This window comes from Budorcas taxicolor, chromosome 21, assembly GCF_023091745.1.
Source record: "Budorcas taxicolor isolate Tak-1 chromosome 21, Takin1.1, whole genome shotgun sequence".
Lineage (NCBI taxonomy): Eukaryota > Metazoa > Chordata > Mammalia > Artiodactyla > Bovidae > Budorcas > Budorcas taxicolor.
In genome coordinates this window covers 45,271,048-45,293,623 of record NC_068930.1, presented here as the reverse complement: position 1 = coordinate 45,293,623, position 22,576 = coordinate 45,271,048, and the positions used below count along the sequence as shown (strand labels likewise).

Here is a 22,576-nt window from a genome sequence, read left to right as displayed (position 1 = left end):
CTACGAACAAAGCTAGTGGAGGTGATGGAATTCCAATTGAGCTGTTTCAAATCCTGAAAGATGATGCTGTGAAAGTGCTGCACTCCATATGCCAGCAAATTTGGAAAACTCATCAGTGGCCACAGGACTGGAAAAGGTCAGTTTTCATTCCAATTCCAAAGAAAAGCAATGCCAAAGAATGTTCAAGCTACTGCACAATTGCACTCGTCTCACATGCTAGTAAAGTAATGCTCAAAATTCTCCAAGCCAGACTTCAGCAATACGTGAACCGTGAACTCCCTGACTTTCAAGCTGGTTTTAGAAAAGGCAGAGGAACCAGAGGTCAAATTGCCAACATCCACTGGATCATGGAAAAAGCAAGAGAGTTCCAGAAAAACATCTATTTCTGCTTTATTGACTATGCCAAAGCCTTTGACTGTGTGGATCACAGTAAACTGTGGAACATTCTGAAAGAGATGGGAATACCAGACCACCTGACCTGCCTCCTGAGAAATCTGTATGCAGGTCAGGAAGCAACAGTTAGAACTGGACATGGAAGAACAGACTGGTTCCAAATAGGAAAAGGAGTACGTCAAGGCTGTATTTTGTCACCCTGCTTATTTAACTTCTATGCAGAGTACATCATGAGAAACGCTGGACTGGAAGAAACACAAGCTGGAATCAAGATTGCCGGGAGAAATATCAATAACCTCAGATATGCAGATGACACCACCCTTATGGCAGAAAGTGAAGAGGAACTAAAAAGCCTCTTGATGAAAGTGAAAGAGGAGAGCGAAAAAGTTGGCCTAAAGCTCAACATTCAGAAAACGAAGATCATGGCATCCGGTCCCATCACTTCATGGGAAATAATAGATGGGGAAACAGTGGAAACAGTGTCAGACTTTATTTTTGGGGGCTCCAAAATCGCTGCAGATGGTGATTGCAGCCATGAAATTAAGATGCTTACTCCTTGGAAGAAAAGTTATGACCAACCTAGAGAGCATATTCAAAAGCAGAGACATTACTTTGCTGACTAAGGTCCGTCTAGTCAAGGCTATGGTTTTTCCTGTGGTCATGTATGGATGTGAGAGTGGACTGTGAAGAAGGCTGAGCACCGAAGAATTGATGCTTTTGAACTGTGGTGTTGGAGAAGACTCTTGAGAGTCCCTTGGACTGCAAGGAGATCCAACCAGTCCATTCTGAAGATCAACCCTGGGATTTCTTTGGAAGGAATGATGCTAAAGCTGAAACTCCAGTACTTTGGCCACCTCATGAGAAGAGTTGACTCATTGGAAAAGACTCTGATGCTGGGAGGGATTGGGGGCAGGAGGAGAAGGGGACAACAGAGGATGAGATGGCTGGATGGCATCACTGACTCAATGGACGTGAGTCTGAGTGAACTCCGGGAGATGGTGATGAACAGAGAGGCCTGGCGTGCTGCGATTCATGGGGTCGCAAAGAATTGGACACGACTGAGCGACTGAACTGAACTTTCATTATATACGTGCCACATCTGCTTTATCCATTCATCTGCTGATGGACATTTATGTTATTTCCATGTTTTGGCTATTGTGAATAGTGCTGTTATGAATATATGAGTGCACATATCTTTGTGAATTATAGTTTCGTCCAGGATTATATTCCCAGGAGTGAGACTGCTGGGTCATATGGTAATTCTATTTTTAGCTCTCTGAGGAACCTCCATACTGTCTTCCATAGTGGCTGTACCAACTTGCATTCCCACCAGCAGTGTAGGAGGGTTCCCTTTTCTCCATACCCTCTCCAGCATTTATTTGTAGACTTTTAAATGATGGTCATTCTGACCTTGCTGCTGAGTTGCTTCAGTCGTGTCTGACTCTGTGCGACCCCAGAGATGGCAGCCCACCAGGCTCCCCCGTCCCTGGGATTCTCCAGGCAAGAACACTGGAGTGGGTTGCCATTTCCTTCTCCAGTGCATGAAAGTGAAAAGTGAAAGTGAAGTCGCTCAGTTGTGTCCAACTCCTAGCGACCCCATGGACTGGAGCCTACCAGGCTCCTCCATCCACGGGATTCTCCAGGCAAGAGGACTGCGGTGGGGTGCCATTGCCTTCTCCTCATTCTGACCCTAAGTCAATTTAAATATAAGGTTAACTAGAAAAACAGACCACTTCCTTTTGTCTTTCATGTAGTTACAAAATTTCTGAATGTTAACTATTTAGAGTATAACTTCTCCATTTCTAAGGAGACAGGGACATTGCTTTTTCTCCTAGCTTAACATCTTGATTAGCCTTGTCTTTTCATAAAGGTCTCTCCTGAAGCCCTGAGTACCAGCCACTTTGACAGATGTAGTGCTATGAATTGAATGTCTGTGTCCCAGAAAATCAAGTGCTGAAGCCCTAATCCCCAAGGTAATGGCATTTTTAAAAACTTCTATTTTATATTGTAGTTAATACTGTTAAGTTTCAAGTGTACAGCAAATGATTCAGTTATACATTACATATATGTGTGTGTGTGTGTGTGTATATATTCTTTTTCAGATTCTTTTCCCATTTAGGGTGCTACAGCAGAGTTCCCTGCGCTATATATAGTAGGTCTTGTTGGTTGTTACATAATTTTTTAAAACTTCAAAGAGTTTATTGTACTATAATTGCTTTACAATGTTATTTCTGCTGTGCAGCAAAGTGAGTCAGTTTACATGTACCCACATGTCCACTCCCTTTTAGCTCTCTTTCCCATTGAGGTCACCAGAGCACAGAGTAGAGCTCCTCGTGCCACACGGTAGACTCTCATTAGTTATCTGTTTTATACACAGCAGTCTGTATCTGTGATTCTGTTTCTCCTTTGCAAATAAGTTCTTCTGTACCATTTTTCTAGATTCCATATATATAAGGCGACACTGCACCATATTTTTCTCTTACTTCACTGTATGAGTTCCCTTTTCTCCACACTGTCTCCAACATTCATTATTTGTAGACTTTTTGATGATGGCCATTCTAACTGGTGTGAGGTGGTATCTCATTGTAGTGTTGATTTGCATTTCTCTAACAATAATGATGTTGAGCATCTTTTCATGTGCATGTTTTATTTGAAGAAATAATCTATTTAGGTCTTCTGTCCACTTTTTGATTGGGCTTTGATGTTGACCTGCAAGAACTGCTGATTGGGCTTTGATGTTGAGCTGCAAGAGCTGTTTATAAAATTTGGAAATTAACCCTTTGTCAGTCATATCATTTGTAAATATTTTCTCCCATTCTGTGGGTTATCTTTTTAAAAATCATTTGCTTTGCTGTGCATAAAAAAGCTTTTGAGTTTAACTAGGTCCCATTTGTTTAATTTTTATTTCCACTGCTCTTGGAGAACTGAAAAAGGTATTGTGTGATTTATGTCAAAAAGTGTTCTGCCTATGTTTTCCTCTGAGAGTTTTATAGTATCGGGTCTTACGTTTAGGTCTTGAATCCTTTTTGAGTTTATTTTTGTGTATGGTGTTGAAGAACGTTCTAATTTGATTCTTCTACATATGGCTGTCCAATTTTCCCAGCACAGTTTATTGAAGAGAATGTCTTTTCCCCAATGTTATGGTATTTGGAGGTAGGGATTTGAGGAGGTAACTGGGTTTGGATGATGTCATGTGGTGGAGCCCCATGATGGATTAGTGCCTTTAAAGGGGGATGAAGGGACCAGAGTTTGTTCTCTGCTCCCCACGTGAGGATACATGGCTCTCTGCAAATCAGGAAGAATGTTCTCATCAGACACTAGATCTGTTGGTAACTTGATCTTCGAATTCCTAGCATCCAGAATTGTGAGAAATACCTGTTTGTTGTATAAGCTACCCAGCCTATGGTAGTTTATTATAGCAGCTCAAACATACTGTAAATTTATACCCCAGGAATATGTCAGTCATCTCCATCATCTACAATTAGTTTTCTGGACCTCTGCTTTGGTGTGATGGCCCTGACTCATGGTGGGTGGGAGTGCAGAAAGAAACAGTTCTGTGAATCTTGTTTTATTATCAGGATGCTCTCTATAACACTAAAGATTCCTCTTGGTGAGGCTCATTAAGAGGAACAGCTCTCTGGTCTTTATAATAGGAACAGCTGTTTCCTCTGGAGAGGCTGGTGTGCTTTTATCTCACGGCTGTCCTGAGATACATGGCTGATCAGCATTCATTTTTAGTGCTGCATTTCACACAGAGAGGAAGGTGAGTACCAAATTTAACACTTACTTTTACATAATATTTAGAAGTGCACAGGATAAATGTTTTGTATTTATCTGCTCCAGATGTTAATGTTTGACTGTGCAATTATATAAAGGAGATATAAGTGATAAAATGTACACAGGTGTGCCAGAGGGAGAAGGGACATTAAAGTGGCTTTTAAATCTAGAGGCAACATAGGAAACAAACTATGGAAAGGTAATTTTACAATTAAAATGAATACAAGTAGGAGATTCATGAACCAATCAAATAAGGCATATATTCTTAGACTTTCACTGGCTTCGATCCTAATACACTGGTTATTATATTAATATTTTAACATTATATTCAGACAGAACTTTCCTTCTTTCCAAAGTACTTTCATTCTCATTTGTAAAAAATAACAGATGTTCTACAATGTTAAAATTTATTTCTGAAATGCTTTATTTTTTTAATCAGTATACATTATATTAAGTATAGAATTTCCTTAAAAATTAACAAATACCTCTAAGTTTCACCGTTAGGACATTGATATGGAGAAGGAAACATCTGGCTCTTTTGACTTTTTACATTTATTCAAGTTCTAAATAGATTCTCATGTTACGGTTCTTCTGTGCTATTTTTGTCCAAGTTGTGACAGCTAAAACAAAAGATAAATAATAAATATTACTTTTTTAATCACAAAAGAAACTTAGGTATTAATCATATTTGTAATCACCTTAAATGTACACTTTTATCATGGTAAAACTTAGGCTATTTCATGCACTGTATTGTATTTTAGAATAATACCTTTTCACTCAATATTCACTAAAATGTTTCAGATTTATAGATATTTAAAAACTTATGGTGAAAAGATGTGTAAACATTATATAGGAGCAAGTTCAAGTAACAGAAAACAAAAACAGAATTAAAAAATATTAACTCAGTATGAAAATGTAAAGAAAAACATGTGTGACTTCACTGACAATTTGCTTTTCTATATATTTTAATATGTTTGTAAAAGAAATTAGAAATATATTAAATATATTTCTAAAGATCATTAAAAGGAAGGGAAAAGGATTCCAATTCTGGAAGGCTGGGTAAACTCCTATTGGACCAAGTCTCTGAGAGAGAAATTATAAATTTTAAACAAAACTAACTTCCTATGGGCAATGGGGAACGACAGAAAGAAGGTGAGTTCTGGAATAGAATCAACATTTGGAAGGAAGGAATAATACAGGCTGAGTTCTTCGGTTCTGTGGCTCTTAGCCTGAAGGCAGGCCACAGTTGGTACTATACTAGCTGCTAAAATGGACAGAAAACATAGTCTTTCTGGCTTGAAAAACCAGAGGAAAGGGTCTGCAGGCAACTAAAGCTACTGGCAAGTGAGGGAGCCCTAAGTCTGTATATAGACTTTTCCTGAATCTATGGTGAAACCCTGAACCACTTAAGAATGAGAGAGACTTGAGACTTGAGCTATTGCCGAAGAGACAGAACTTTGAGTCTGAGTAACAATTCCATTTCTAACGTAAAACAGTGTAAAGGACACAGCATAAAATTAGTGAATCCAAAGAAACAGGAACCCAGGGGCCCAGTGTCTAGGGGGGAAGACGATGGGGACCAACAGTGAGTTGATCCATGTGTGGTAATAGCCAGGTTTTAAAAGCAGCTAGGACAATATCCTCAAAGAAATAGTGAAAAATAGGCTCACAATGAAAGAAAAAAGGAAATCTCGGCATAAAAATGGAAACTAAAACAAACAGATACACTGTAATTAAATTATTGAAAACCAATTATTGTATATGTGTGTGTGTGTGTGTGTGTGTATACATATATATATATATGTGAAATTAAGAGAACTCATTGCCAGCATACCTGAGCTACAATGACTGCTAGAAAGTTTTTCAGTCAACAGAAATTAAAATCTGTAAGTGGGGATAAAGAGCACTGGAATTCATATCCATATAAATGCAAAAGATTTATGTCTTTATTCTACGCATGACTGTCTAAAGCACAAACAACACTGTCCACTATTCTGTAAAATTAATGATGTATGTAAAATATGACAACTGCAGCATAAATGTTGATCTGTATGGTTGCAAGGCTTCTACATTTAATACAAGTACCACAATAACTGGTCTATTAACAGTTAAAGGTATATAGAATGTGATTTTTAGAGCAACCCTAAGTTAATAATGCAGAGATGAATTAAAGTGGAATTCTAAAAAGTGTTCAAGTCTTACAAAGAAAGGAGAAAGAGAAAACAGTAAAATGGTAGCCCTAAATTCAATCACAGTAATAATTACATTAGATGTTAAAGACCAATACACTCCAATTAAAAGAGACTGTCAGAATGGCTTTTGAAAAAAAATATTGTGGGTTTAAAAAAACACCCCACAAGATCCAATAATATTCTAAGATATATAGTATATAGTTAGATCTTGAGATATATATATATACATACACACACACATAAGATATAGGTTTTAAGTATAATATGCTTGATATATAAGATATATGCTTTAAATTCACAGACAAGTTGAAAGTAAACAGATGGAAAAGTTATAAGATGCAAACAGTAAGTATAAGAAGGCTAGAGTGGCTTTATTAGTTTTCAGATAAAGTAGATTTCAAGACAAAGAGCATTACTAGATATGTAGAAGAATATGGGCATAAGGATAAGAGCCCACTCATCAGAATATAAACAATCAAAACTCTGTATGTACCTAATAAAAGAACTTAAAAGCAAATATTGACAGAACTAAAGGAAGAGACAATTCCACAATCACAGATGGAGATTTTTAATACCTGATAGAACTAGACAGAAAAAAAATCAATCGATACAGAGGATCTAACTAATGCTATCAACTACTTTGACCAAATTAATATTTACAGCTCTTCCTTCATGTTCTTCATATGGAGTGCTTAGCAAGATCGACTACATGTTGGTTTATAAAAGGAATTTAAATTTTCAGACAATGAACTTACATGTAAAATGTTCTAGGACAACCAGGGAATTAAATTAGAAACCAATAAGTTATCTAGAAAAACCATAAATACTTCAAACAACAATAGATCTCTCTACAAGGGCTAAAGAATAAACCACCAGGTAAATTAAAAATATTTCAAATGATAATACAAATATATCAACATTTGTGGAATGTGTCTAAAGCAGTGTTTGGGAAGAGTTTAAGCTTTATTGCTTTCAAAGCTTATTTTAGAAATGAAAAACTAAAGTTAATGATTTAATAATTATCCAGTATCAGATAGTAAAAGAAGGTAAACCCAAAGTAATCAAATAAAAAGGAGAAACCAATGAACAGAAAACTAATAGAGAAAATTAGCATTAACAGAATTCAGAATCTTCTAGTTAACCAAGAAAATTTCCGTTTATGATGTTCTAGAATACATAAGACGAATCTATGGTGGGAAAACATCAAGACAGTGTTTTGGGAGCAAGTTTTGACTAGGAGCAAGGACTGACTGGCAAAGGCCATAAAGGAACACTGTGTAAACTTCTGTATCCTGATATAGGTTTGGGTTACTCAGGTGAACAATACATCTGACAAGGCAGGAATGTACACTTAAGATATGTGCATTTCACTGCTGTAAATTTTACTTCCAGAGAGTAATACAACAATAACAACTAAACAATGAAATCTAGTGAATGATATTGGCACTGATGTATTAAGGGGGAAGTGTACTGGTATCTGTAATTTACTCTGAAATTAAGCTGGAGCAATGAGCAGAATGGAAAGATGGACAGGTGCTTATAAAGCAAGTGCAATAAAATGTTAGTGGGGAATGTAAATGTATTCACTGTAAATTCTCTCCAGTTTTTCTGTATATCTGAAATTCTCATAATATCAGTGGGCTACCACATTTAGGTTAAGAATAAAAGAACCATATTATAGTGGGTAAGAAAGTTGTGTTGGAAGAAGGTGCTAGGAAGAGATGCTGAAAATGAGCAGAGGGTACAGTTATGATTTTTATGCTAGCCAAGGCAAAGGTGAGTAAATATTATTGGTCAGCCTACTAAACCTCTGAAGCAGTTTAAGCTTTAAAAAGCTGAAGTTAACGTAAGTACTGAGAACATTAGTGGGAACAACAGTAAAAGAATGTAAAGACCTTCTATGCCTCAGCTACTGCCTTCAGTGACTTTCAAGGTGAATGACATTCTGTTGTATCAGTTTCTCAGTTCAATTTGTGATATGCTTGGCAAAGTCAGAAATACGGACAGTATATCAAGGAAATGCTGGACTGAATTTTGCCTAAGCAGGTACACTACTCCAATTACAAGGTTTCAGAACTTACTTTTTCACTGACTTGGGATAATGGAAATAACATCACACACACGAGTTTCCTTTATAATCGTCCACGGCAAAACCCTACATTCTTGTTCCGTGGCTTTTAGTTTCAGCTGGTTCAGATGAATAGGACTGTCTTGCTCTCTTTTGAAAACATCAACGGCAACTTAAGGTATGTTAAAGGAACAGACTGAAAAGTACGTTTTACCTGGTTTATGAACTGTGTAGCATTAAACAGTTCACTGCAGCCATATAAAATATGCTTGCCTTGTTTCCCCTGTAAAACAAACACAGAACTCAGATACAAACAACAAGTAATATTTTCAGTATTCCCAAGAAGAGGGGTTAAACATAAGAAGACTTTTTGTTATTTTTAAAGGTTTTATTTTCCTTTAGGGTGAGTACTGGATTTTAGTGTACACCTATCCTAAAATTACATGGAATAAAGTAGTGAAATGGGCACATTTTTTCCATTCAAAGTATGTGTTAGGCATGTTTCTAGTGCCATTTACACTGAAAACAGAAGGAACGTGATGAGTGACGCATCTCATAGGAGCAATAATTATAAAATCTTCAGCCAACATCTCTATGTAGGACTGTAACTACTTGAAGAAAACACCGAAAGTTTTGTTAACACTGAAAGTAGAATATGGTGCGAGCAGCATGGACTGGCATTTAAGACTCACCTGTGATCATACAGTATTTATATGTTAATATGCCCTATTCCATTCTGTAACTATGAATTTCATCCTTAACCTTGACAGAATGTTGGCACCCAGTTACAAGCAGTCAAAACTTTTTGACTAGAGAATTTTGGTAAGTTCTTAATGCTGAAATGCTTATATGTATTGTGAACTTGAAGGTAAACTTGTAAGTTTTCTTTTGTAATGTACAAACCAAATGTGGTTAATCAAGGAACCGAAAGAATTATGGCTTTGCAATACAAGAGAAGGACATTTCTTTGTGATGTATGAGCTGAGGAAACATCACTGGCTGACATTCTCTGAGAACAAGTAAAACAAAAGTCACATCTCACCTTTTCTTCAAAATGAGATGGTATGTGTAGCCATTAAACAGGGCCATATAACTGGGATTCTTGAGGCTATGCTAGGGGTAGGAGTACATTAGACACATTTCATTTTCAGTTGTGAACCATCAGGATGCCCTGGTCTCAGGGAAGCCCCAGTCTTGCCCAAGGAGGGATCTTTGATTCCTCTCTGGTCACACAGCTACAGTCAGGCTGCATGACCAGGCTTAACAGCAGAAACAAGAAAACATGACAGCAACCAAGCGAAATCATCAATCTACGTTTTCCATTAAAGAACACTGACAGGCAGTCCAAGTTGCCCCCTGGTCTATCCTGGGCCCTAGCACATGCCTATTTTAATCACTAGTTAGAACATTTCATTCAGGGTTGGCCAAACATCAGCACCAGGGCTGAGATTAATCTTGTGATTATGTAAGTACATTTCCTCTCCATCCTTGATCAAGCTTAATTGTAATTATTTGTCACCATTTTTCATCCTTTATAGCACTGACAGAATATAAAAACAAAGATAAACAAAACTCTAATCTTCTGTGTCATCTAGTGAGGTATAGTTATAATTTTTAACACTGCAGTTTAGTAATATTTCAGTATAAAACTTCAACTTGATATTTCTTCTTTCATTAATTATTAACTAAATCTAGCTTATTCCCTAGGCAATCACCTTCCAACAAAAGAACCATTGGTCACTGATATCAGTATTATCAAACATCTTGTCAAAAATCAATCCAATTAATTTTATGAAATACATCAATGTTATACCAAATAGCAGTTACAGTATCAGTCAGACTAACATCATTACCAAATAAATCAGCTAGAATTCTTATAGTATTTTCTTTGCATTCCCAACAAAAATGGCACTTGCTCATTTTGTGAATTGGTATAAATCAAGTGCCATATTAGGTAATTCCCAATTATTGTCTCTCAGAGCCATAGGCCTAAGTTTTGTTTCATACTACAAGCTTGCATTACATGGGTTTCTAATGTCATGAGGCAGGCTATCACAGACCTACTAGCTCAGTTTCCCCTAAATGGGCTGAAATGATAGAAAGAGGAACATTATGCAGAACAAAGGAAACAGTAAGACCAAATGAGATTAAAAAAGAATTCTCATGATAATTAGACTATATGGCTTAGTAGCTACTAAACATTAATAGCTCTATTAAAAACCCATTGGTAACCTCAAACTTAACAGTGAAAGTCAGGATGCTCTGCCCCCTAAAATCAGGAAGAAGATAAAGATGTCTGCTCTGGACTCTTCTATTGTTATTGGAGGTTCTAGCCAGGGTGGGTAGGCGAGAAAAAGGAAAAAACATCCCAAAAGGATAAGGAAGAAGCTTATTCACAGATAACATGATACTGTTTATAGAAAATCTTAAAAATCCATTAAAAAACTATCAGAAATAATAAATGAGTTCAATAGGGTTGCAGGACATAAGATCAATATACAAAAACTAATCAGATTTCTATACAATTGCAATGAACAATCCAAAAACGAAATGAAGATAATTCCTCTGAACCTGTTTGGACTGTTTCTTCTTTTCACCTGTGTGTAAGCTGGGATTAATGGTTTCTGCATCTGTACTAACCAGTGGATAACACAGTCTTATAAGCTCGCACTTGGCCAACCTACTTCCTATGACTGGGAATGAAGAAAGGCAAGTCCAGCAGTCATACTGCCGCCACTATGGACCGGAGTCACGCTGAAGCTGATGGTCTTCTAAACCAGGGGCCAAATTCTGGGTAAGAATTGCTGACACATGGAAAGATGGAGAAGTTTTGATCCTCAGAAATGGAGCCAATAGATAAATATTAATAATAATAAAAAGCTAACATTATCATGGTACCCTGAAAGAGGTTGGGAGCAAGAGAATAATACTCTTAGCTATATTTACAGATGCCCACAACACCTGCAGAAATAGCCTCCTTTATTTGAAGCTGAAGGTCCAAAATGGATTCTGGTAGGTTTATGAAAGATTTAATCTGGACTTACTCACGTGCTAGATCTTGATGATGTTAAAAACATCTAGGGGTTAAACACCAAGAATAATTCTAATACTTCCTTTTGTTTTACATATTCTCATTTTACAGGTTTTATATATTCCGGAGGACCCCTTCTGGGAGGCAAAATTAGGATACTGTTGCTGCTCAAATGTGTACAGAAGAATCTGTTCAACACAAGAGCCAAAGACCACTGTGTAAATATGAACCCAAGTGATCATCTGTTAAGAACAGTATCTGATGTAGAGACATAAAACACCTGTCACATGGCTGATGGGTCACAGTATCACGTGCCCTACTAGCTGTACACCATGCTTTGGTGAGTGGAAAGCAATAAAAAGTTAAAACAAAACATTCTGTAAACTGAGACCAAGTAAAGGATGACTGGATAACGTGGTGGGCTTACATGCCTACCACTGATCACCCTGAAGGTCTCTTGACACAGGTGACTGATCAGGGAAAGAACTAAACTTAGCTAACATTTATTAATACACTTCACAAAATTAAAATTTCTGTGGTGTAGACAGGTAAGAGTTATGAGGTTTATGCATGATTAAAAACAAGTTTACACTGGACTATTTGGTAAACTGCAAAGTTTCTTTAAAGTTACACCTGCATTTCAGTTACTACACTACACAAATGATTAGCATTTTTTGGTTTTTATCCCTGTTTTTCTGGTCTGTAATGTGTTAAAAAAAAAAAAATGCAGAAGGAATGCTGACAAATGTAATTAAGAAAAGTTACCCAAGGATGGGATTTAAGTACAGGATTAATTTCAGCTGGTCTGTTGCAACCCTGTGTTTACCCTTGGGTACATACCTGGAACCAATCATGTTGTTGACCCATGGCCAAATCTAAATGAAACAGATTAATATAGTCTGCCCAAGGGTCACAGATAGACAGACCAGGGGACAACTTGCACTAGCTTGTCAGCACTGTTCATAGAAATTTTACAGAAACATGGTTTCTGTTATGTTCCCTTGCTTTTTGCCTTTGAGCCTGGTCATGGAGCCTGATTCTGGCTATATGAACAGAGAAGGGTATAAAAGACATCTCTCTGTATAAGACGGATGCTTCCCTGAAACCAAGGTATTGTACACAGATCCGAGTGGTGGTCCACATTCTGAGGCCTGTTCTGTGTGACTGAGGATCCTCGGTGACATCCACCTATGTATTTTTTTTTTCTCCTGCTGTACAAAAATGTCTTACGTAATGTAGGACCACAAGGAATAATCATTAATATTAAGTGAATAATGAAGGTTATAAAATGTCACTGGCTCTGTTGCCTCTGCATTTTAAACGCATTTCTGCTCTCCAAGTTACACCTTTCCCTTCAGATTCTTTTGCTTAGCTGTCTGTCACTCCCTGCTGCTGTTAGCTCTGAACAGCACACCACTTCTAAAGTGCTGCCTCTGAAGTGCCTATTTGCTGAAAGAGCAGACACTCCAAGTTTATTTGAGGTATGTTGCTGACTTCGGTCAATAAGATGAGAGGAAAGTGCTGAATTTAGGTAGATAGAGTTCAGTAAATCATTTCACCAAGGGAGAGTTTTTTGGGACAGGAGCTTATTTAAACATTTAAAGTCAAATTAAGATAGATAGCTGCATAGTACATTACATCAAGAAGATACATTATCTTCCAGCTCAAGTAAAATTTTAGGCCAAAAATGAATGTGACATGGAAAAATGCTCATATATGCACTGTTTTCTTATCTGCCAGATTTTTAAACTATCTCTAGAAAAGGGATTATTTAAGAATCAGGAAAGCCATCAGAGACTGCTAATATGTTAAAGACATGGGACAACTGTGAAACCTCGAACGATAAAAGAATATGAACGTCCAATGTACCTTTATGTAGTCAACCAGATTTTGATATTCAATGTAGTTGCCTCCGCCCACCACAAAAACAATTGCCTAAAAATGCAAGTAGAAGAAAATAGGTAAGTTAAAAGAAACGGAACAGTATTTTAGCTCTCAAGAAACATGGCTTTTAGTCTGGAGCCTATTCCACAACTTTTGCTAGTTAGTATTTTTTTTAACCTAAGTGGCCTGATGCTCCTTCGATGATAGAGACATTTATTTTTTTTAAAAAAGTCTATAAATTTCTAATGTCTGCTGGGTATTAAAATGAAGTAGTGATTTTTCAGAAACAATTATGAGGAAAATAAACCTCATCTTTCAATTAAATACCAAATAAATCCATAAGGTTTTTTCCTAAAAGTCATCTTTGAATTTATTGTTATTTATAATGCATCTTCAGGATACAGGATTGGATTTATCAAGACTGCCATACAGTAATCATCATACAGCCATAGGACAAAGATATCCTTCAAGACTGCTGGGTCCCCTTTTCATCCTTCCATTTTAGGGACAGAGAATTTTTATATGAACTTACCTCTTGGAATGGATTTTTGTTTCTTGGAACAGAGCTGTAAGAATAAACAATAAAAAACCCATACTGAAAATTTCACCCAAAGCTTATCTTAAGTATAAAAAGGCATGGGAAATATATATATACACACACATGCACTATTATCTGTGTATTTACAATTCTTCAGTGGGATTCAGAGAACAAGCTAGATGGGGTACATGTCTCTGTGTCCAAAAGGGAATGAGGCAACCTGTTGACTTTAAAATTCTAGAAGACTGAGAGGGAATAGGAAAGATGGAGCATTAGTTCCCACGATGAGTGGAAATCTGGGTATAAGGTAAACTCATAAAATATATGCTTTAGTGATGAGTGAAAGTCACTCAGTTATGTCCAACTCTTTGCAACCCCAAGGACTATACTGGAGTGGGTAGCCTATCTCTTCTCCAGCAGATCTTTCAGAGCCAGGAATTGAACTGGGGTCTCCTGCATTGCAGGCAGATTCTTTGCCAATTGAGCTATCAAGGAAGCCCACTTCAGTGGTAAATTATGTGCAAGTTTTACCATACTGGATAGATTATAGGTTGTGGGTATCTACATCTGTGAAAGAACTATGCAAACACATATATGGCAAGGATAACAATTTAGGAAGGAAAAGGGGGATGAAAGAAGGGGTCTGTATTTTTCTGTAACCTCTTTATATATTTTTATTTCAAAAATACTTGGTGTCTTAGAGCTCTTTTAATAAAGGCAATTTGCACAGCTTTTGTGAGTCAAATATTTATTTGTTTTGAGTGCTAAAATAGGCTATACAAGCAAAGATAAGTTTTCCTCACAAGCCATTTTTGAAAATCTCAACCAAGGGGAAAGAGATATTAAACTGCTCAATGATTTGGTGACAGATTTCACAGTTCCATCTTTTCCCCATTTCTGTGACCTGGGTGAAAATTCCAGAAAAGGGGCCAGGAGCTGCCTAATGCCTAACTTCCTTCTAGAGTGCCTGAAGTTCCTCTAAGAGCAGACATGAGGAGAGGCGAGACTTCAAAGAACACTGCACTACCAGTTATTAAAAACAGAGATCTACTTGTGATGAGACAGCTCAGGAGAAAGCTGAGCCTATTAAAAATGAAACTCTGTGTTTCTCTGTCTTATCAACATTCCTAATATTCCTTCTCATTATCATGAATAAACTATATATAGGGAAAATTGAAAGAATTTCTCAGAAGTTTCTAAGAAGCAAAATGTATCTACTGATCGAAATATAAGGAAGGAAAAAAGTCTAAGCTTGAGAACATGAAATATGTTGTAAACCCACCATTTAAAAGTGTACAATCAATGGTTTTTAGTATATTTAGAGTTGTACAACCATTACCACTGTCTAAAATTTTAGAACATTTTAATCACCCACCAAAGAAGCCCCTTAGTGTCACTCCTCATCCTCTTCCTTCTATAATTTATTCTTTTGTCAAATTCTTTCTTACCAGCTGCAGCTACTAGCAGCAGCTTCTTTTGCAACTCTGGTATTAGAGAATAACCTGGTATTCTCTCTGGAGAAGAGAATAACCTTTATGTTTCCAAAGTAATCTAATAATTAATTTTTTAGGGACCAGATTATCCGATCTGACTATCTACAGAGATTTGAAAGCTTGGGATAAATCAAAGTTCAAAAGATCCCAAACATAAGGTATAGGCAATAAAGAAGCTTCACCCAAGTTTTGGTGCTAAAGACCATTCCTCCAAGAAGGTTTTTTCTCTGCTAATTTTATCCTTCTTTCTGTATTTTATAAACTACTATCATACTACCAGAATTAAATTTCAAAAAATATATACATAATAAAGTTAGTATCTTACCACACCATGTTTGTCACAAAATACAGAAATTATTTGCAGAATGTTTCACTGCCAAAAAGAAGGACTCACAGCAATGGTCCCCAGGGACATAGATTGTATGGATGAGTTAAATAAAAAACCAACAACTGGTATCCAACATAAAGCCTTCATCTTTTTCATTTGGTCCAAAATAATTATTCATTTAAAAGCACACAAATTATCCAAATTCTCCTTTTCCACACATAAGATTGTAATGCCCTTATCATTTCATTAAAAACAACAAGCATCTAATTACTTTTTTTCTGTATATATTTGGAAGGAAAAGTATCAAAGAAGTATAATTACCAGTGATTACCTCTGGGTAAAGAGATTCTACATATTATTTACTTACCAGTTTTCTATACAGTTTGAATTTTTAATAATAAGCAATTACTGATTTATAACGAAAAAATCAGTAGAAGTTATTTCCATTCTTGGTGGGAATGAGGAAACATACAACAAATTATGCAAGAGCTGCTTACCTGTCATTGCCCCGTAGCATTTTGGGATCAAAATACCTATAGTCATCAGTTTCCTATTTAAAAAAAATAGAGAACTTTACCATGACTATGGAATTTCTCTTTAGAAAGTTCAAATTTTGCTTAGAGTATTTTAAGATTACTTGATGAATCTACTAATGAATACTAAGTTGGTAAACAGCCACCATCAAAATTCACTATGCGTTAAACATCATTCTAAGTGTCTCAGATGAAATTACATAATCCCGTATCATCTTTGAGGTAGTTGTTATTATCCACGTTTTTCAGATGGGGAAACTGGGATACAGAGAGGTTATCTAACTTTCCTAAGTCTTATGACAAGTGTGGAAACTCCAGATCTGAACCCAGGCAGTCTAGTTTCAATGCCCCAGCACTTAACCACTATGCATGCTGCTTTTCAAATGTATACCTGTTTTTACACAGAAAACAAACTATGGTTGTTACCAAGGCGGGGTGGGGGCAGATAAATTAGTAGTTTAGGATTAACATATACACACTACTATATATAAATAATCAATAAGAAACTATTGTATAGCACAGGGAACTATACTTAATAACTGAGAAAAATAAATATACCTGTTTTATAAGCTAATGCACTTAAGTATATTTGCTTTTAGAATTTTTTACATTATTATATGTCCATGATTTTATTGATTGTGCAGAATACCTAATACAGGTTCAAGTCTTTTATAATTGAAACCTCTGGAGTTAGATATATTTTGGAACTTTGAATTTAAAAAACTGTAGATAGATAATATCACGCATAACAACTCTATATAATGTAGTATTCCCAGTGGGCAGCACCCCATCATGTAACATGGTAATATTTCTGCAGCTAAACAAATGAATATCAACATAAAGTACGATAAACTATAAAGAACCTCAACATGAGTTAAGGTTAGGTTTTGCCACCAAACGAGTTATACAAAATCTTTTTGGATTTCAGAACTTGTGGATAAGGGGTTGCCGGTCTCCATACTACATAATCAACTAGCTTATTGATATTAAAGATAATATCTTGATATTAAAGATTTAGAAAGTACTGCTTTACTGCATATAATATGATTATTTCCTAATCTCTATCTCCTTCTCCCTCCAAAGCACAAACACCCAAAGGAACTCATTCTTTTCTGCGATGTTTTCTGATTCTTTTCTGGATGAACCTACCCAAAGGTGATCAACGACCAACTATGCAGTGTTATCACTATCTAGTCCTGCACTCAGTGATGGCCAGCACTAATCAATCACAGGACTCTCCCCTCTCCCTGAACCAAAAGTGAAGTCTCTCAGTTGTGTCCAACTCTCTGTGACCCCATGGACTGTAGCCTACCAGGCTCCTTCATCCATAGAATTTTCCAGGCAAGAGTACTGGAGTGGGCTGCCATTTTCTTCTCCAGGGGATCTTCCCAACCTAGGGATCAAACCCGGGTCTCCCGCAATGCAGGCAGATGCTTTACCATCTGAGCCACCAGGCAAGCCCAAAACCAAATGCAGCACCATAATCCTTCAACACTTTGCTCCAGGAAACCACTACTACCCAGATGTACAAGAGGAGATGAAACCTATCTGGTATCTTGCCTAATCCCTTTCATTTTATTCAATCAAGACAAACCACAGATCACTTAGTAAATATAAGTGAAAACAATGCACCTAGAATTAGGTTACAGCATTTTTAAAGCCTTTGAGATACAATATATTCAAGATTATTAGTCAGGTCTAACTTTGTACACATTGTTAATGTCTTCAATGCCTCCAAATCAATTTTTCAATATGGGAACAAGACAGGGATAAGAGATAGTGCAGGCATCTGTCCCACCTAACAGATGGGTGAAAAAATGCTTTTAAAGTAGAAAAATTTTACTTTTTCTAATTAATTAAAAACTATCTGCCTGTGGTAATGTGCCTTCAGTTATTAAGTTAAAGTCACTAGAACTGATAAATTAATTTATAGAACTTGGAGACACATGTGAATAAGACCCATAATTTAGCCATCCATATGGCAGAAATGTGGATTTGGCATGTAAATTTTCACATTTATTTATATTTTTAATTTTTATAATTGTTTGGGATAATATCTTCTAGAAACCTACTGCCTATTATGAAGTAGTATTCTCTAAAGACAATCACAAATGCATTAATCATAAATGCATACTTTGCTAAGGCTTTTCAAGAAGCATTCCTTCATATATTCTATATTCTTCATTTGTTCATATCCTTCATATACTCTAGGATGCAGTAATAACAAGGTCTATTGTTATTACATTGTCTAGTATGTTCTCTGTATTGATTCTAGAAAAATCCACTCCTTTTTAGCTTATCATTATAGGCAATTTTCTCTTTCCTCTCATAATTGCAACTGTCCTTTACCGGGCTTTTTTTCTGTAATACTGTATCTTTGTTTTCACATGGACAGATTTTAAAATTTGTTCTTGTTATTTTCTTTAATGTTATTATAACCATGTTTTAACAAATATGAAATAATGACATATTTATCTGAAGATTCTGTTCTTACTCTGTTTCTCAGCCTGGTATCCTAAGTCTTGATGCCAAGTCTACAGTGACCCAGATCAACCCAAACCAGGGTTCTGATCTATTCCAGACAGCCGCTCTCTTTCCAGTTGCCACAGTAACATGATGGGCTGCTTTATGAAACAGATTGTGATGATTTTTACATTCCCTTCTTGAATTATAAACAGCTCAAAAACCCATTTTTTAAGTAAATGCTAACAATATTTACTCACTTATCTCTTTATCAAACAATTCCAATTTACTTTTTAGCCCAAAAGTGCCATCTGAACACATGCTCTTAAATTTTTCACTATGTACTTCTATCCTAATTTAATTTCATAAAATTAAACTGGTCTGGTACTTTTCATATTATACCAACTGATGCTCACTAGTTCTCTTTTATTTATAGAAACTTGCTCCTTAGGATATACATAGGATATGGATCTACATTTACTTTGCATGAGAGCTGGCCAGAGTGGATGTAGTAGCTGAAAAACCAATTTATACTATCCGTGATAATGGCTAAAAAATGCTGTTTGAGGACGTGGACTCTTTCCTTTCCCTCATGCACTCTGCTGTGATGAAGCCCACAACAAACTGAGTTTATCACCCTTGGTATAGGTAGTTTGGTATGCTCAAGAATTTACAAGTACAGTGTTATATGCTACTCACAGGGTTTGACTTCATCTCCATGAGATTGTCTAAAATACGAGTAACAGGTAGATTCTGTGGAAGAAATCGTTGAGTATTTTGTTAAATATCAGAAGAAATGACACACCAAAATTCTTCTTTAGTAACAAGACAACCTAATCATTCTATAGTTCAGTATGCCTACCTTTCAATTAAACACACTCTAAGATTAAATAGTCTATGAATGGTGTCATAGATGTAAATACCTTTGGCACTGCTCAAGGTTCCAAATGTAATCTTAAAAAATGTGTAGGTGTATCTAGGTTTAGTACAAATATATATTTGGGCTTTTTACTTTGCTGGATATCTGCTTTTTTAATACTAGTAAGTTTTTAAGAACCCTGCCTCTGTTTTTCATCTTCTTTCTGTATATTTAAGTTTCTTTAAAAACACAGTATGTAGTTCACAAAAATATTAATATATGAGATTAAATGACCTAACAGCTTTTCATTTCTAATGTATAATCTTCAAGCAAAAAAGATACTGTGCTCTTTCATAAAAATGGGGAAATGGATGCATACACAACTTTTAATTTTGCCTCGGACAGATTCCAAATTTTCAGTGACATACTGCACTGTCTTCTTACAAACAAGTTCCACTTTGAACATGAAATATATAATACTGGTGTTGACAGAAGATTGCCTCTTGACATGCTTACATGCATTGTAATAAGAAATTGTACTGTTCTATTTCAATCTGACCATTTGAACCACTATTTTGAATGTAACACATTGGGTACAAAAAATTTTCTAAGTGACTATTATGCCTATTCAAAGTTCATTTCTACTGGAATGGTGTTCTGCCCATTTAAACTGATATTTCCTTTGTGAACTGTAGAGAATATTCTGGAAAGAATCATCTTGTATCGTGGAGATTTCATATAACAGAGGCAACCTTAAATCTCATTATTCACGTAATTGTAGATAACACATTACCATTTCACAAGTTTTACTTTCTTTAGGTCATAAAACATTTTACTATTACTAAAATGGACTATCACTAAGGAAAACGGTGCTTTGCCCAGACAGAAAATATGCATTTCTTTTTTCTTTTTCTAAGTTTGCAAGTAAAAATCTTTTCAGGTAACCTCAGGCAAGTAAAATTAAAGTTATTTCATCATACTCTAGATATTTCTGTTGGCCAGGAACTCAATATAAACACAAGCACCAAATGTTCAAGCTGACTGAATGCGCCTCCTGAATTCTATTTAAAATTCTATTTGAAAAAAGGTGGCCCAAAATTGTGCCCTTTAAGTTTTGTTTCAAATAAACTTGAGTTTGTTCACTTAACAATGTAAGCCTAAATCACACCCTTCTCTAAAGAATAACTGGGTACAGATTTAAATCTTAAAAATGCTTTAAGAAAACTATAGTTACATATTTATTCTTAGTAACACCAACAAAAGATGACGTACTCTGTAACAAAGCAGGAAGAAATAATAAAAGAATTCTGGAGCAAGACAACATTATAGCATTTTACTAAAATTAATTTTATATCTGTTTCTCTAATTTACATTTAACTCTGAACTGTACTACGTTATTAGGTATGTGGAATGGAGAAAAATTCACTAAAGATTTTATATAACTGGTAAAGCCATAAGAGTCATATTACTTTTATTGTGTTCGCAAAAATAACTGGAAAATTGAATATTTCCTTTAGCATAAAAGTAAAAATTAAATTTTACTTTGTATTTAATAGCTCTGCTGTATCTGAAGATAAACCTACCAGTGAACAGGTCATTAAAAAACACTAGAAAAATTTCTCTCTAGCAGAACAGTTCAAAAGTTTAAGAGCCCAGAGACTATTCTTTATGTTTGTGTTTGGTCTTTACAACCAGGTAACACTGAAAGAGTCATCAACCACTGCCACGCTATACAATATTCACAGACTGTCACAGAATCTGTGTCACAGATTCACAGATTGTCACAGATTAAGGAAAACTGCCAGTGTAGAGAATGATAAAAGAAATATACAGTGTCTTTAAAGGCTTAAGAAAGAGTACTTCAGGAAACAACTTCTGAGATCTCTGTCACCAACTAATGCTCTGCCTAGCCTAAATGAAGACTTGAATTGAGTTAGTGATTTAAAGACTCAATCTTATATTGATAGTAATTTATATGCAAGATAATGTTGTTTAGTTATTAAGTCATGTTCAACTCTTGCAATCCCAAGCCCATCAGGTTCCCCATCCTTAAAATTCTAATTGAAATAACTGAACTGTGGCAGCTAATAGACAGAAAACAGCATAACAAAACCATATAATTTTCTTCACTCAGCAGATGGTCTGTTCACTCATCTTAAAGACACAAAACAATTGTGTACCTCAATAAAAGAGGTATAAATAAGATTTACTCATATGAAAGCCCATTATTTAAAAAATTCCCAAGCATGTTTTTAAACCAGTCAATCCTGAAGGAAATCAAACCTGAGTATTCACTTGAAGGACGGATGCTGAAGCTGAAGCTGCAATTCTCTGGGCACCTGATGCAAAGAGCCAACTCATTGGAAAAGACCCTGATGCTGGGAAAGATTGAGGGCAGGAGGAGAAGGGAGAGACACAGGATGAGATGGTTGGATGGCATCACCGACTCAATGGACATGAGTTTGGGTAAACTCCGGGAGTTTGTGATGGACAAGGAAGCCTGGAGTGGTGCAGTCCAAGGGGTCTCAAAGAGTTGGACATGACTGAGCGACTGAACAACAACAAGCATATTTTTCATTGTTTTTGGAAACTGTTTCAGAAATAGAATGACACTGGATAGCAGCCGTTCTGACTGGCGTGAAATGGTACCTCACTGTGGTTTTGATTTGCATTTCTCTGATAATGAGTGATGTTGAGCATCTTTTCATGTGTTTGTTAGCCATCTGTATGTCTTCTTTGGAGAAATGTCTATTTAGTTCTTTGGCCCATTTTTTGATTGTGTCGTTTATTTTTCTGGAATTGAGCTGCATAAGTTGCTTGTATATTTTTGAGATTAGTTGTTTGTCAGTTGCTTCATTTGCTATTATTTTCTCCTATTCAGAAGACTGTCTTTTCAAGCAAGAAGACCTTGTTTACATTTTCTTTTGTTGTGCGGAAGCTTTTAATTTTAATTAGATCCCATTTGTTTATTTTTGCTTTTATTTCCAGAATTCTGGGAGGTGGATCATAGACGATCC

The 22,576-nt window shown here is 36.0% G+C and overlaps 1 protein-coding gene across 1 annotated transcript in view; it reads right to left on the bottom strand.

Annotated features, from left to right (window-relative positions):
- Positions 1 to 4,657: 4,657 nt before the first annotated feature.
- Positions 4,658 to 22,576, bottom strand: part of SCFD1 (sec1 family domain containing 1) — a 110,140-nt gene continuing 92,221 nt past the window's right edge. The window contains exons 20-25 of the mRNA XM_052659393.1: positions 19,400 to 19,453; positions 16,202 to 16,254; positions 13,878 to 13,911; positions 13,331 to 13,396; positions 8,645 to 8,713; positions 4,658 to 4,790 (exon numbers count right to left, since the gene is read on the bottom strand). Coding sequence (XP_052515353.1) covers positions 4,767 to 4,790; positions 8,645 to 8,713; positions 13,331 to 13,396; positions 13,878 to 13,911; positions 16,202 to 16,254; positions 19,400 to 19,453 — 300 coding nt within the window. The 3' untranslated portion in view covers positions 4,658 to 4,766. The remainder of the gene's footprint in view (positions 4,791 to 8,644; positions 8,714 to 13,330; positions 13,397 to 13,877; positions 13,912 to 16,201; positions 16,255 to 19,399; positions 19,454 to 22,576) is intronic.